Source organism: Hibiscus syriacus, unplaced genomic scaffold (genome assembly GCF_006381635.1).
Source record: "Hibiscus syriacus cultivar Baekdansim isolate YM2019G1 unplaced genomic scaffold, ASM638163v2 tig00110258_pilon, whole genome shotgun sequence".
NCBI classification, from domain to species: Eukaryota; Viridiplantae; Streptophyta; class Magnoliopsida; order Malvales; family Malvaceae; genus Hibiscus; species Hibiscus syriacus.
In genome coordinates, this window is record NW_024062649.1 from 151,771 (window position 1) to 167,942 (window position 16,172).

Here is a 16,172-nt window from a genome sequence, read left to right on the forward strand (position 1 = left end):
TTGCAATCTCCATTGTCAATCGTCCTTGCCCATGCCATTGTGGTTGCCGTTAGAACTGTCGGGATGCTTTGATTTCGTGATTTTGGTTTAGAGTTCACCTGGTTTAAATCATCGATTTGGATGGCTTTAGGTGGTTTTGTCGTCAGGTGGTTGTGTCATCGGTGGCGGTTTGGTCGGCTGGAGGTTCGTCGACGTCGACGGCGACGAACGGGGGTCGTCGACATGAGTATAGGGATTGAAATAAAGGTTTTCAAAGTTTGGGGTTTTTTTTAAGATTTTCAAAAGTTTTGAGTTTTTTTAAAAAATACAATTATATTTTTAAGTTTTTAATTTTAAATAAAAATTTCAAAATTGCCATAGCATGACACGTGTCACTTAACGAAGAAAATTAACAGCGTTTACGACTCAAACACTTAAAGTGGTAACGTTTGTAACGTTAGTCGCCTGAATCATTCAAAAAAACTTGGGCACCTAACTATAAAAAGTGTTATAGTTTGAACATTTATTTTATAATCAAGCCAATTATTAATAATATTAACATTTATATGTTATTTTCTATTAAAAAATATCGTATAAGATTTTCATGTACTTAAGGTTCAGGTTCAGGTTCAGGTTCAAGCTTGAATTTAAGTTTCAATTGAGCTAAGTCTGAGAATATTTTGAGTTTAAGTTTTTTCGAGCTCGAGTCGAGTTTCAATTTTTTTATTTCGAATTCGAGTCAAGTTTGATAATTTTAAGCTCACGAACATTCAAATCGAGTCAAACTCAACTTCAATTTTTTTAGTTAATTTGAACTCAACAGTACTTAAACTCGACTCATCTGATTTACAATCCTACCCTTGGATCCCGTAAATAATTCAATAAGAATCCAATACTTGTTCTAGGAATATTACAATATATTTTCTCTTTCCTTTCTCTCTTCATACTCTTTTCCCCTTGATTTCTCTATTGATTTACCAACTTAACTCTATGGCAATGTCAATCTCAAAACTGGTCTTTACGACTGGATGTTTGCTCATTTCATCATGGTTTTGCAGGTTAATGAAGACTTGCATGTACCCATCTTCTCAAAATAACGATGGATTTAAATTGCGGTTACGATTGTATCTTTTTGTTGTATTGTATTCATCATGATTGCAGTAATAGTGAGTGCTATTATAGTCATTACGGTCGTAAAATAACTGTTTCGGACAACACCTTTACTGTTATATAACAACCGCTATTCCAATAGTAGACCGCTATCCAAAATTTCTTATATGCATAAGTATGTAAGTGAGAATAACAGATCGCGGGCTACTCGAGTTCGATTCGATAAATGTTATGTGAATATTCAAATTGAATGGACTTGACTCGAGTTCTCAAGGATCCAAACCCAATTGCTTGATATTCAAGTCAAAAACAAATATATTATTTTTTTTTATTTTTTGAATTAAAATATTAATAATATTAGCATTTTTATGTTGTTTTTTTAATATAAAATACAATTTAATATTTCATGTACTTACTCAAATTCGAGTTTGAATCGAACTTGAATTTGAGCTTCAATTGAATTAAGTCTGAAAATCAAGTTTTTTTTTTTTGAATTCGAGAATAACTTGAATTACTGGTAAATAGTAGTACTGATATATTCCTTCGATTCTCTGCATGTTGTGATTGAATATATGCACGACACGTGTTTCTCTGCATGTTATCTTGACATCTAACTGTTCATTTTTTTTTCAAATTTCCTCACGCAGTCGTCACTTTTGTTTCTTTTAAACCATTGGATTAATGTAGTTCATATTGCTTAACATGTTGCTCTATGGTACTTGTCCCTTAACATGTTGCTCTATGGTACTTGTCTCTGGGGTCAGGGTCACGAACCAACCCGAATGTACCAACGACGACTACGATTAACAGCCGAGATGGCGGTATTGGACTAAATAACCTGCACTGAGATAATGTCACATTGGTTTTGGTTGATCTAGAGATCGCATTAAGATCTGCCGGAGCTAAGACACGACGAAAGGTCTCTCGGTGTATGTTCGCACGGTACCGGAGTTGAAGTCTTTCACATGATCGTATTTAAAACGCAAGCATGTATCATTCATTATTGTTAACAAATGGGATCATTAAGTCTCAGACTTTGAGTTTAATCATCTCAGGTTCAACAAGGCATTTATCAGGTTGCCTCACAATATAAACCACATCACCGACGGTCCCGTAAGCGTCTTGATTCCGGTGCCATGTCCACAAAGCATGAGTCTCATTCTTCACCTGCAAATTATTCACTTGTTAATTCATCTGTTATGCAAGTTTCTTTATGTAAAAGCATTCAATTTTGTCCATACCTCTAGGATTCCATGGCCAAAGCTGCTTTCTCTGTATGCACTATAATCAGGCTGCCTGTCCCAACAGAATTTGCCGGTTGCCGGACCCGATGTGAAGTTAAACGCACAAAACCCGCCCATAAACTTATCCGGAGTCGTCGATGGGCCCGGACAATTTCCGGGTTCGTCGGCGTGTGTGATCGCAATTTTCTCTCGGTTGCCGCCATCTCCGATTGTGATATGAACAAGACCGCAGGGATCCAAGTTGTAATTATACACCGGGTTCGACCTCTCGTAGGCATGAACCTATTGATCATTGCCAAAAGTACACACAATAATGATCAGTTCTACAAGTGCATGTAATTTGTATTTGACAAAACAACTTACATGTCCATTGAAGACAATGTCAACTCCATATTTGTACAACAAATCCTCCATTGCTACTCTCATGCATTCTGCTTCTCTGTAATGTGCAGTGTACGTGCTGTACCATGGAGGATGCCATGTCGCCACCAACCACGGCGTCACTTTTCGATCGACTTTTTCGAGGTCCATCTTCAACCACCGGTATTGATCCCCTGTTAAACGAACATACAGATTAGCTCCCACGGCACTCGGTTTCACGGGTGTGCTTGATACATGATACCTGATCTGTTGTAGTCGGCATAGCCGCCGAGCATCACGAAATGAATGCCACCGGCATTGAAAGAATAGTACATCGTCGACGACGATCCACTCTCTTCCGATGGAAACGCGAATCGAGCACTATAAGCCGTGAATGTCTTGTTCTCGATCTGTTCTTCGAGTTCATGGTTCCCCTCGATCATCATCAAGGGAACTTTAGACACCAGAGGTTGCATAAATCTGATACATCAAGCAGACACCACGGATTTAAATTAAAAATGATCGTTACATTACGTCGCGACTGTTATTTAAACTCGCAAAAGAATCACTGAACTCACCTTCCCCAGTAATCCCAACGAGGCTGATAAGTTTCGTGGATAGGGGTATCAGGAAAAGAGCAAGAGTAGCAATCGGCACCGGTGCCGTTGGTGAGATACAAGTTTGCGTAGCTCGCATCGCCGATTAACAACACGAGGTCGGGATTGTTGCTCGTCAGGTGATCGATTGTTGAAGTTGTATTATACGTGAGCCCCAAGTCTCCGATGATTGCGATTCTTGCCGGATAACTCCTCGGACCAGAGGCTGGCATTGTCCTAAAATAATGTACATCGCTCATTGCGGGGATTGAAGGGTCTCCACATTGATAGTAGTAAGGTATTGGGTTTCAAACCTGTAGAGTTCATGTAACAAAATAAGATGACCAAAATGTAATTAAAATACAATACAATGTGAAAAAATAGGAGTAAATGATTTATTTTAATACAAGACTACTGTATATTATCTGAGTATGATATTTTTTTATAATTTAATATTTGAATTTAAATTTTTAATTCGTTTAATGATGTAAAACTTTAAACTATATCATATTATCATAAAAAGAAGGGTAAATGACTTGAGTGGTTGCCACCCTATTTCTTCATTTTTTATTTTGGTCACAAACTAATATCCATTTGACAAAAGCATCACTGATATTACTTTTTTTTACCCTATTTTGATTAGGGATGGTCATGGGTCGGGTTTCTGGTCCACCTGACCTGACCAAAGAATAAGAGAGCCTCCATCCGAGACCCGACCCGACCCGAATATATAACATAGAAACCCGACCCGACCTGAAATAATAAAAAAAAATTATTTTTATTGAATAAAAACAGTGACTTAATTGAAAAAAGTATATATAGAGGGTATTATTGTAATTATCCTTAAATATAGAGTAAAATTATATATTTTTTCAGGGCCGGGTCGGATTTTTTACCCTAAACCCAAAATCGACCCGACCCGAACAACACATAAAAAAAACCCGACCGAACCTAATTTTTTTTTATAAAAACCCGACCCATCGGTCGGGTCGAAACCCGTCAGTTTCAGGTCACATGCCCATCCTAATTTCGATCACCATTCGTAAAATATTTAACGATGACCGTAATGAATATTTTTTTATTTTAATATTATTTTCTATCTTTTAATCAGGAACGACATGTTAATAATTTTATTTGAACCAATTAGAGAGTAACACATGTCAATTGATTCGAATAAAATAAAAAAAATAAATTGATCATATTCAAGGGGTCCCTGGTTTGATTCTATTCCTCCCCAAATATACAAATTTATTTTCTTTGATTTTTTGGATTAATTAGATATTGACAGTGTTGTCATCTAATAAAAATGGCCCGGTCCAATACTAATATGGAAAGAAAAATGACATGGAAAATTAAAAAAAATCAACATTAACGTCATAATTAAATATTTAACTTTAATAAAAAAATGATATTGGTGATGCTTTTTATAAAAGAAATAATTTGATAATTAAAATGAAAAAATATATTGATGACAACATACTATATTTTGCCCTAAAAAAGAAAATGATTATCACTTTAATTTCCACTGAAAATGGGTACCCAAAGTAAAGCAAACCAATTTGGGACATCATATAGTTCAAGATAATATATAAAAGTTGGTGCCACAATTTTAATAAAAAAAGTAAATATTGCCATTTGGTCACTTTATTCTATTGTAATTTTCTTTCATATATGTTAAGTTTTTTGAAAAATATATTTATAAAAACAATCAAATATTATTATTTATAATTATAATTAAACTAATAATTAAAATATATTTAAATTTAGACTATATAAAACCCGAATATGGATAGATTAAAAGAGTATCGCGACGATTATATTTCTCAAAAAATTTAAATTTAAATATGCAATAAATACGAACCAGTTAGTCTAGCGTGATGACAATCCCGGAAGTATAATTTTGGAGGCCTTTGAATGGATAAGTTGGCTATAAATCAAAGAGTGTCCTATTGCTTTCCTTGTCATTGCAAATCTCCATTCCCATATCTTATTGACTCTATTGGCTGTTAAAAGTTGCAAAATTGTCACTGACTATTCATTATATTTCAAATTCATCATTTTTTGTTAAAAATTAACGGTCATCTGAGTTGAACGTTAACTTGTTGACTGAGATATGATAGTTGTTTGAGATTATGAGATCAGATTTTATCATATCTCAATCAGCAGGTTAACGTACAAGTCAGATTGACATCAAATTTTTAACAGAAATGACGAGTTTAGAACATGATGAATAATCGGGTGATCATTTTGTAACTTTTAATCGTCAATTGACTAAACAAAGTAACTTACTATAGTTAGAGGACCATTTTGTAACTTTTAATAATTGAGGGACTTAGTAAAATAATATCTTATAGTCATAGTATATTTATGCACTTTATCCTATAATAAACTCAATCATATATATAGATTAGATATATAGTTTAATGACCAGCAATTAAGAGCTAATGTGAATTGACTACAAAAAAAAAAAATTAAAGATTCTCAAGACTTTCAAAAGAATCAACTAAATCTGTACGAAACTTTTTTTTAATTAAATCATAATCATTAAAATATTAACTTCAACTCACATGACTCTATGTAGGGATGGTAGACTGGTATAATTTCATAGGTTTCACATTATATCCGCTTTAATTGGGATGGGGACATATATTTAGGGAGTAGTGGGCGGGTGTGGATGTAAAATGTCATACCCACAGTGGGTAGTGGGTAGTAGGTAGCTGATGGTTTGAGACCTTACCCGCCCTGCATCCACTTACCCTACATCCGCCCGACCACTAACTACTCACCATATAAATATTAAACCATTATAAATTTAGATATAATTTTAGAGACTATTATGTAAATCTTAAGATTTTATAGGACATTACTTGTAATATAACCTAATATTAGGGTATAAACATTTTTAGAATTGAAGACGGTTGTTTTAATTGAAATTATTAATAATCTAGTAATTTTTAATTTAATAATATTTTTTTGATGATTTAATAATTTAATAATAATTCTTAAATATTGACATTTTTTAAAATTACTTGAATTTGGATAAATTTAATAGAACGTGTAGGTTTTAGGACAAATTATTATTATTATTATTTCATATCACGTCATCATTTTTATTAAGTCAACTTCTAAACTTAACGACTAGTATCAAAATAAAAAATACAACGTTAGATAAGACTTTAAAAAATAATTAGGTAACTAAAACAACAAGATGATAGTAGGGTACCAAATAAGTAGTTTACCTAAATTTTATAAAATCCGTTAAATTGTAAAACAAATACGAAAAATATAAAATATTTTTAAAAATTTAATAATTAAGTATTTAATTTAAATTCACGTGCTTTAATTTTTGAAAATATATTACATATTATTGTGATATGCATGCATTATCCACATGCAACTTTTTCAATGGGGGTGGTGATCGTTTCAACTTTTTAAAGTGATAAAATATGCATCCCAAATTTGATCATTGAATATTCGATTAAATATATAAAATAAAAAATGAAAGAAAAAAAAGAGAAATGAAGAAATAACCTGTAATCCAAGAAATCCAGGCAGAGTCATGGCTTGAAGAAAGAGACACCGAGATTTGCTCAGGCTCCCAGCCCGTGACAGTCCTCTGAATCCGAGGATCGTCGTCGGGTAAATCGACGGAGTGTCCTCGGAAACTCTCATCGAGAGGGACTGTCACGGGCTTGAAAGGTCCATCAACTGTACTCGGGATCGCTTTCCCATTAACAAAGCTTATGCTTTGCATTACAACCGAAACAAATACTGCAACGATGAATAAAGGAACCAACCCCATATCTCAAACCTCAAGAAACAAAGGAAGGAGGTGACAACTATATATAATATATATTATATATGTTAAGATTAAGAAAGGAAAATAATCGGAGCGAAATCAACGTGACAATATACGGTGCAATGAAGCTGCAAGTTTCCTGTGGCTGTATATATAGGAGCGTTTTGGAGCTCATCATATGGAAAATACGTAGTGCCGTTGAAAAGGAAGGCAAAGGATGCTGAAAAGGAAACTGTTTTTGCATTGAGTAACCAAGATTAATGGATTAATATTGGATTAAACCTAGGGATGCTCAAAATATTATAACCCTACGGGTTTCGATCCGACCTGATCCTATAGAGATAATTTTTTTATAGTTCGGGGCTCGAGCGAGGCTGACTATATGATATAAAATTTCGGGATTAGGCGAGGATAGGTTTAAGGTGAAAAATATGGACCCGACCCGGCCTGATTAATTTATATATTATATTTAAAAAAAATTAAAAATTATTACAAAATATATTAATTTAACCATTTAAAATATAATAATAATTATAAATATATTTATTTTAATTATTTAAAATATTAATAAATTCAGATCGAGGTGGGTCGGGGTTTTAGTCTAAAAACCAGGACAGGTCCGGGGCGGGAGAAAACCTAAAATTCATCGGGGTGGGGTGGCCAAAAAATCGGCCCGTTTTAATAATTACGATAATAAAGGTAATATCTTTTCTGAATCTTTATAAATTATTGATAACATATAATATACAGATATAGTTGTTTAAAAATCGAAGACCTCTAAAATAATAATACTCCTTCTAACCATTCAACGAGATTATAATCTAATTTTTTAAAATAATATTTGGAGTTGGATTTCAAATGATTAGTTTTTCTTACGTAACGGAACTACCTTTCTTTATCGAAAAGGGGAGTGAGATGCGCATCTTTTCCAGGTATAATGCTTTTTATATCTTGTTCAGCATTAATCAGTTTATTGAATTTCGTCCTTTACTTTGAAGTATTAGACAAACAACTCACTGTCTTGACTTTCGATTCTCCTTTGGCTTATTGTTATGATTCCTTCTCACAAGCAATCTAGCATTTCATCAAAGAAACGACATTGGAATTGTAGGTGATATTACTCTTAGTAAGCTAATTGACAATTTAATCAAAGAAATGACATGTACAAATAAAACAAATGTTTGACACCTCAATGTTTTAATCAATAGACATGTCCGATAAAATCAACCAAGGCTTGACACGTCAATGTTTTAATCAAAATATGGTTTAGTGGGATGATATTATTGTCGTAATCGTCATTCGGGTGGGTCTGGAATCGGGCTTCGACTTAATTTTGATGTGTTAGAGCCGCCACCGATTATTTGAGATTAGGTTGACTGGATACCTTGACTTACCATTTACCTGATATGCGTTTTGCCAGAAATTAATCGGATTCGGGAGTCGATTACAGTCAAGGAATGATTAGCACCCTTGTATTACCCTTTCGGTACCAATTAAATTTTCAGTTGTCTTAATTGCGAAAATTAAAAGTCAAATTAAAATTTAAAAATTTGATCCGAATTACTTACTTTTGGCAGATTTAAAATTGTCCTAAAAAAAAAAACCAAGTTAACATTAGATAATAGAATAAAATACAATAAAATAAAAATTCAATAAATAAAAGAAGAAAATTTTAAATTAAAAGGATTAAATTGCAAGAAAATAAAAAATCAAGGGTTAAATTGATATAAATTGAAAGCTGTAACGGAAAAAAGAAAAAAAAAAATGAAGGGGTTAGATTTACAAAAAATAAAAATATAGAGAATTAGCTGCTCATCAAACCATGCCTCTGAAATATAGAGAATTAGCCGCTCAGGGTTTTCTCCATCAACGTGATCAATCTCATGCTTGTGCTTAAGGAACCGCACCTCCTGTTCGTAATCTCTTATTCCCCTAGCAAACTCACCGCGCAAGTTCTCCAACAGAAACCGTGCTTTTCTCTCCCTTTCAAGTTCTTTCAAAGCATTAGCAAAAGATGATCTCACCTCCAGTTATCGAGCTAGCTTTCGGTGCATGCTTTCCGAGCGCTTTCTTAACCTCCTCTCCTTTCCAAGCGTTGAAATTCCAGTGGTATTACCGAAACGAGGAGTGGTCTGAGCAGTAGAAAACTTAAATTCCTTGTCAGCGGAACGCCATTCGAAATCATGAACATTTTTGTGATTTGGTGTGGATGATCGAACAGCACACGGAAGAAGCGATGATGTTGTCTGGTATGGCAATTCATCCCCGCATTTTGATAATGCATTGAGGTTGAACCTACGCGACCTTGATCTTGTCTTCAATGTATCGACTTCGACAATTTTGGGGCTGTCATCACATGCATTGGTTTCCATTGATGCAAACAGTCTATTGCTGTGAATTTCACTTCTTGGTTCATCAAATCGTTCCTGAAAACGAAAAAGAACATCAATATAACCAAATATTGAGTGACGAAAACAGATCGACAAGTGGTGCTTGCAAAGGATTCACGTTCCTGTTTTCGAGACAATACAAGTTCTCCTTGTTGAAGGAGCGACGAATCCGCTGAGAACGAACTGATGTTTGTGCTCTTAGAAGAGCATGCATACTGTGCAAAGTTGCGATAGCCCTCTTTCTTACAAGATAGCCTCTAACCAGAACTTGTAATCGAATCAGCCCTCTCAAAGCTATAAGTGCTTTCCGAGACTGAGAACAATAGGATGGGTTTGTAACTACAGTTTTTTTACTCCCTATGTATATATTGCTTGGGTTTTTGTATTTGATTAAATTTTTGTTGAAGAAGAAGAGTTGAGGGAGGTACATGCCACGTCAGCCCTAACTAACAAAAGGTAACACCATGGATCTTACTGAAAACGAACTAAAAATTCGATGATTGTGTTGTAAATTTTAAAAGTTGGCTGACCAAAATGCAAAAGCTCTAAAAGTTTAGGGACTATTTATAAATTTACCCTTATAATTAAAACTTCATCACTTTAAAATAACTTAAAATTGTTTTAATCTGTTGATTACATGACAATTAAACGTCTTTTTTAATTCTATTATTGAATTAAAAATATGAAATGCCAAAATGAAAATATTCATTTCCCCATTGGTCCTTCACCTCCACTCTATCACGGCTCTGTCACTCTAGTTTTCGTTTCCTCCTCCACTCTCCACGAAGCCCTCGAAACTCAAAACGTTCTTCGACTTTAAACAAATCCCTATTTTATTCACAAATTTCTCGAATTTTAAATAAATAAATTCATTGATTTTGATTTCCCGAAGATCAATCTTGATTCCAATCTTGAAATGGTGAGGAAGCGAGTACCTGATTGGCTCAACAGTTCGCTCTGGTCCGCGACTCCCGCCGACGATCGCCTCAACCGCTACTCTCCTTCTCCCACCACCGCTTCCGGCGCCTTTTCCGAGTCAACTCTTCAGCCTCCGGCGCCAGTGGCACCTCCTCCCGCCGCAGCCGCAGCCTCGAAACCTCAGTCCACGCCTACTCCGAAATCCGAAACCAGAGATCCAGTTAATCAAAATAGTGACACCAATAGCGGTGGTAATGATCAAAACGGCGGCTCTTCTGGCGCTTCTCCCGATGATATCTCCCGTCAGGCTCAGCTCTTATCCGAGGTTTTTAACTTATCCTCCTTTGCTAACTGATTCTCTTCTTTTTGCTCTTATTTTTGTCCTTTTTTGTTTCTAATTTCCAATTTATTTCCAGTTGTCTAAGAAGGTTATGAATATGTGGGAATTGCGGAGGATTGCGTCGCAGGGGTTTCCTGATGGTGCAGGAATTAGATCTACTGTGTGGAAGGTAGGGTTTTTTTTCCCATTTCCCTTTTTTTTCTGTTTGCTTGCTGAGAAATCTGAAAAATGCAGAAATTACATGGAAAATGTGATTATCTTCTCGATTAATAGTGAATACGAGTTGTTTTGTTATTGTGGCAGTTATTGTTAGGGTATTTACCACCTGAACGTGGGCAATGGTCGTCTGAATTAGCTAAGAAAAGGTCTCAGTACAGTCATTTTAAGGAAGAACTCTTGATGAATCCTGTAAGTCATTTTCTTTAATTTTTGTTTGATAAAATAGTGTATATGACCAAGTATCAAACCATGACATTCATTTTGTGGCTGTCTAGTGCCAGTAATATGATATTATTAGTTGCTTTGATTAATTCTAATGTAAATTTCAACAGCATCTATAATGAAGTGGGTAAGAAATTAAAAGAAAAAATGATATAAGCAGAGAGCTAGAACATGCAACTGAATATTTTAATGAGAAAGTGAAGTTTAGCCATCTCTTGCTGGCTGTTGTTTTCTCTCCTAATAATGAATGGCTTTGCTCTAGTTAATTTATCATCCTGAAAAGTAGTGTTATCTTTTGCGGTCATCGTCTTTCACTTCCTTCTTTTCTGTAAGAATTTTGGAGTTTCTGAATGTTTCTGTGGCTAGTCAGTCAGAAATCACAAGGAGGCTGGGGAAGTCTGTGACGTGTGACAATGACGAATCAAAATCTGAGAGCAGGGGTCTGCTATCAAGATCACAAATAACTCATGGAGAGCATCCTTTGAGCCTTGGGAAAAGCAGTGTCTGGAATCAATTCTTCCAAGTACGTTCTTAGACTCGTTGGAATGATGAGTTTCTGGAAGCCATACTTCATCTCATATTTTCAAACTTCTAATCTTGAATGTGTTAAATGTAAACAATATATAAAATTGTTTATTCTTGTTTGAATTAATTAAGTTTTAGAACATGAGCCAGTGTTTCTTTCTTTCTTTTTTAGGCCAGAAAACATGAGCCAGTCTAGTAGTCTTCATGTTAGCTACTTCTGAGCCATTTTGCACAACAGGCAGCCTTGGAGAAATTTAGCTTTGCAGTATCTATCATGTACCTTTAGTTTTTAGTTTACCAATAATAACTTCTATGGCACTAGAATTTGGATCTTTCAATTATTTTTAACGACTGGGATTTAGTATTCATATTGTTAATGTTGTTTAGCAATGTAGTAGGAAAGACAACAGCATGTAAACTTCCTATTGATGGAAGCCCTAACCTAAGTTAAATGAGGGGGAGGGGATAGCACAATCCATGCTAGGGGCGAGTAAAACTCGATTCAACTAAAAAATGGTTTTTTCCTTCAAATTTCGAGTTATTCGAGTCAACTCAAATTTTGAGTTGAGTTATTCGAGTCAACTCAAATTTCGAGTTTGAATCGTAAAATAGGACTCGTCAACTCGACCAAATTCTCGCCCCTAGTCCATGCAACTGAACCAACTCTGTTTCCATCATTTGCTTAGTTGAGCATACTATAGCTGAGTATTATTTCAAATGTTCTTATTCTAGAGTATATGTGACAGCAATGTAAAGGAGTTCAAATTTTCAGTTGTTAGTAGAGTCTATGAAGGGAGATTTTATTGATCTCAAACTTTCTTAATTTTTATTTCCGGGGCGGGGGTATTTGTAGGACTCGGAAATCATAGAACAGATTGACAGAGATGTGATGCGCACTCATCCAGACATGCTCTTTTTCTCTGGGGACTCACAGCTTGCAAAATCTAACCAGGTAAGCATCTTATTTTCTTTTACTCTTTCGTGTGAATTTATTGTTTCGCTCTTTTTTCTTAAGTTTGGATATGAAAAGAAATAATTTTTTACTTATATGCATCTTGCTTATTCAGGATGCATTGAGAAACATATTAATTGTTTTTGCCAAGTTAAATCCGGGTATAAGATATGTTCAAGGGATGAATGAAATCTTGGCACCTCTATTTTATGTATTCAAGAATGACCCTGATGCGGAAATGGCTGTAAGATCTTACCATCCCTACCCAGTTCTTTTATGTTAAATCTCTAACATGCTTGTGTTTGTCTTTATCTGTATCCCAGGTTTTGTAAAAAAATTACATACTAAAGTATAAAGAATACGATTAAGCGTCTGTTTGGTGTCATTCCCATTTAAACCTTTGTTCATATGCAAATCCATCCATTTTATTGCCTCAAGCAACCCAAAGGCTCTGCGTGGTATTGAAAAGCTTGAAGATGAAAAATTTATTAATCTAATGGTGAAGCATCAAAATATACCAAGCAGAGCCAAAAAAATTGTAACAAATAAAACTTTCAAATAGATTGCAGCCTTTTGGAAACAATATGGTGATGTTCTTATATCATTATTATTATCAACTTCGCGGACACATATATGTCATATGCACCAAAATGTATAGTACATATGCCAATAGATAGCCATAGAGAATAACATAGATAAATTTCTTTGTTATTATGATTTATGATCGAAGTATCGGTTAAGTATTTTCTTCAACATTTTCCATATTCTAAGTCTTGCAGGCTGCTGCCGAAGCCGACACTTTCTTTTGTTTTGTTGAGTTATTGAGTGGATTCCGTGATCATTTCTGCCAGCAACTTGACAACAGCATTGTGGGAATTCGTTCCACAATCTCTAGGTTGTCACAACTTCTGAAGGAACATGATGAAGAGCTTTGGCGGCATCTAGAGGTCACAACTAAAGTAAGATATCAGTGCAAAATTCAAACCAGCTTCTTTAGCTAATGGATACTTTCTTTGCATATCGTCCTCGTCATCTTTTATTTCTCGACTCACGCTTTCCTCTTACCAGCAAGCTGCTACAACCCCTTCAGCTTTGTAATTTTCTGCTTCTTGTCATAGTAATTAGTATGGCTTAAATGTAACCGTTGTGTACGCATATCACAGGTCAATCCCCAGTTTTACGCATTCCGATGGATCACTCTGCTCTTGACACAGGAATTCAATTTTGCGGATAGCCTTCACATATGGGACACGCTTCTTAGTGACCCTGAAGGTCCTCTGGTATGATTACAAATTTAACCTCTCTTACCTCTAGAATTTGTGCTCAAATCTTGTCCGTTTGCTGGCTCAATTATTCCAATTATTATATAATTATGTGCCTAAAAAATCCTTAACGATATAACTTGTAAATAAATACTTTAACCTTTAACGTACACCCGAAGCTTTAATTTATACTTGAGCAACACCTTAACATAAATCAACATTTCTCTTGAAAATTAAGGTTTGCTTGGGTTCGCATCTAGGGATAGGTATAAGAAAGAACATAAACAAAGCTGTTAGATTAAGTAGCTTTTTTAATAGTCTCAATTGACAAATAGGTGTCGAAACTAAACCTCTTTTTGCTCTAAGTCTAATGTTTCATTTTGTTATCATGTTAAGGTAGAACCATTAACATCTGTTAAAAATCTGTCACCCAATGATTGTATGACATGTGGCCTAGTTTTTTATTTTCTTTATTTTTTTAAGAACCCTAGAATCCTTAATTTTCAAAATACCTAGAATCCCTAAATTTTTACAAAACCCTAGAATACCTAAATTTCGTCTGCCACTGTGGAATCAACTATCACCGTCCACGGTGTCCACCCTTTATGTCATTGGACTCCCACTCCCCACTCTTCTGTCGCTGTAAATTGACTAATGAGGTGACACAAATTAATGAAGAACGATGGTAGGTGCCATGAAGGACAAATGCGGCGGAAGGATGAGAGGTGTTGTGAACTGGGCTTTGCATTTAGAGGAGACTTCATTGCTGCGGCAGTGGCCTGAAGTTTGGCGGCGGTAGATGGGATCTTAGGGATTTTTTCAGAAATTATAAATTTTAGGATTTTTTATTTTGAAGAGATAAAAGGTAATTAAATTGTCATGTGTCAAGTAATAATTGGGTGTTGGGTTTTTAACGGATTTTAACGATTCGATCTTAAAATGATAACATAATGAAATCTAAGCATCTACTCTGAACAGGGAAAAAAACTTGAGGCATTATATATCGAAAAAGAGATATAGTTGATGCACTATTTTATCATTTAAGCCTTTTTAATATTATACTTTCAAAACTAACAGTTGATTTTGCACTGTTTTAGATTGGATTTGGATTTATTCAACATCAAACATGCATATGTATTTGCAGGAGACATTGCTTCGGGTATGCTGTGCAATGTTGATTCTCATACGCAAGCGCTTGCTAGCGGGCGATTTCACTTCCAATCTTAAGCTTCTCCAAAACTATCCCTCGGCAAACATCGGTCACTTGTTGTATGTTGCGAACAAGTTGCGGTCACAAGCCATTGGCTAAAAAGCTTTCAGTAGCCACGTATTCATGTCGTTTTTCTTTTAAATCATCGGTACCTCGCCTCGAACCCTTTTGTTCTTTGATCTGAGAGAGAAAAGGAAAAGAATCGATGCTTGTAAAGTAAATTGGTGGGTGTAAATCGGCTGGGAGTAAGAGCTAACACGCAGGCAGAGGAGGATAACATTTATGTTTATGCTCCATTGGAGTTGTATTGAAGTGGAAAGAGTTATGTAGCATTTGTTTTCTTGTGGTGGATTGAATTTTACAGATTTAGGTTTTGCTTGCATAACATTGCACACCCCTTTTATCATTGCTAACGAAATAAGTGTTGGTGTAAAAATTTAAGGGTTAAAATGACTGAACTAAGTCGAGCGGCGGAATAGGTCATTCTGGCTTTTCTTTTACATTTGTAACATTGCTAATCGATTTGAAAGTTTAACAAGGAAGGCTGGTCGTATACAACTCGATAAATATTTGGCATACAAGGAAATAAAACGAATAAGCATCATCATCGTAATTCTAAAGATATCAGACATCATACAATACCTAAGGTTCTTTCATTTTTAGGGGGGCAGTTCAGTCGTTTAACAAATAACATCTCAGTGGTAGGACTTACCTTCCCAATTAAAAGCTAGGGTCGTGCTCCAAACCAATTTGTTCTAGTGATCTTTCAGCATCTCCTACAAAATGTTCAGAAATCTAATTATATATATATATATATATAACAATTCCTACCTAGGGGAGGGGAAGGGGAATTTTTACTCTTAATGAATATTGATCGCATTTGCAATTGCAGGTTTTGATATGTCGAAATGAGGCCGAGAAATGCTTACTAGAAACATCTATCAATTCACTACGGGTAAGCCTCAAGGTGAAAATAAATAATCTTCCCCTGGATGTTTCTTTTGCCTGGTAGTGATAATTGCTGTGAAGAGGGTCTGAATGTTTTT

At 35.0% G+C, this 16,172-nt stretch overlaps 2 protein-coding genes and 1 pseudogene across 3 annotated transcripts; 1 reads left to right on the forward strand and 2 right to left on the reverse strand.

Moving 5' to 3' along the window:
• Positions 1-1,832: 1,832 nt before the first annotated feature.
• Positions 1,833-7,170, reverse strand: LOC120115080 (annotated as a pseudogene).
• A 1,948-nt stretch (positions 7,171-9,118) lies between these two features.
• On the reverse strand, positions 9,119-9,944 carry LOC120115165 (protein IQ-DOMAIN 14-like). The gene is made up of 3 exons (XM_039135936.1): positions 9,930-9,944; positions 9,597-9,791; positions 9,119-9,514 (listed from the first exon to the last, which is right to left on the reverse strand). The coding sequence occupies exons 1-3, from the start codon at positions 9,942-9,944 to the stop codon at positions 9,119-9,121; spliced, it is 606 nt and encodes a 201-aa protein (XP_038991867.1).
• Positions 9,945-10,314: 370 nt separating this feature from the next.
• LOC120115095 (TBC1 domain family member 13-like) lies at positions 10,315-15,477 on the forward strand. 2 transcript variants are annotated; one of them, XM_039135844.1, is made up of 10 exons: positions 10,315-10,721; positions 10,813-10,905; positions 11,040-11,144; positions 11,548-11,700; positions 12,556-12,654; positions 12,770-12,898; positions 13,434-13,613; positions 13,818-13,934; positions 15,061-15,260; positions 15,299-15,477. In XM_039135844.1, the coding sequence occupies exons 1-9, from the start codon at positions 10,395-10,397 to the stop codon at positions 15,223-15,225; spliced, it is 1,368 nt and encodes a 455-aa protein (XP_038991775.1). In that variant the 5' UTR covers positions 10,315-10,394; the 3' UTR covers positions 15,226-15,260; positions 15,299-15,477. The 2 variants fall into 2 exon arrangements, with proteins under 2 accessions (XP_038991775.1, XP_038991774.1); XM_039135843.1 differs by having other exon boundaries at positions 15,061-15,477.
• The last annotated feature ends 695 nt before the right edge of the window (positions 15,478-16,172 follow it).

Excerpts from the sequence above, each read along its gene's own strand:
- LOC120115165 (XM_039135936.1), bottom strand. Across the intron at positions 9,515-9,596 it reads ATTGTCTCGAAAACAGGAAC|GAACGATTTGATGAACCAAG; the intron begins GTGAATCCTTTG and ends TTTCGTTTTCAG.
- LOC120115095 (XM_039135843.1), top strand. The coding sequence starts at position 10,395 with ATGGTGAGGAAGCGAGTACCTGATTGGCTCAACAGTTCGCTCTGGTCC. Across the intron at positions 11,701-12,555 it reads TCTGGAATCAATTCTTCCAA|GACTCGGAAATCATAGAACA; the intron begins GTACGTTCTTAG and ends GGGTATTTGTAG. Across the intron at positions 12,899-13,433 it reads ACCCTGATGCGGAAATGGCT|GCTGCTGCCGAAGCCGACAC; the intron begins GTAAGATCTTAC and ends TAAGTCTTGCAG.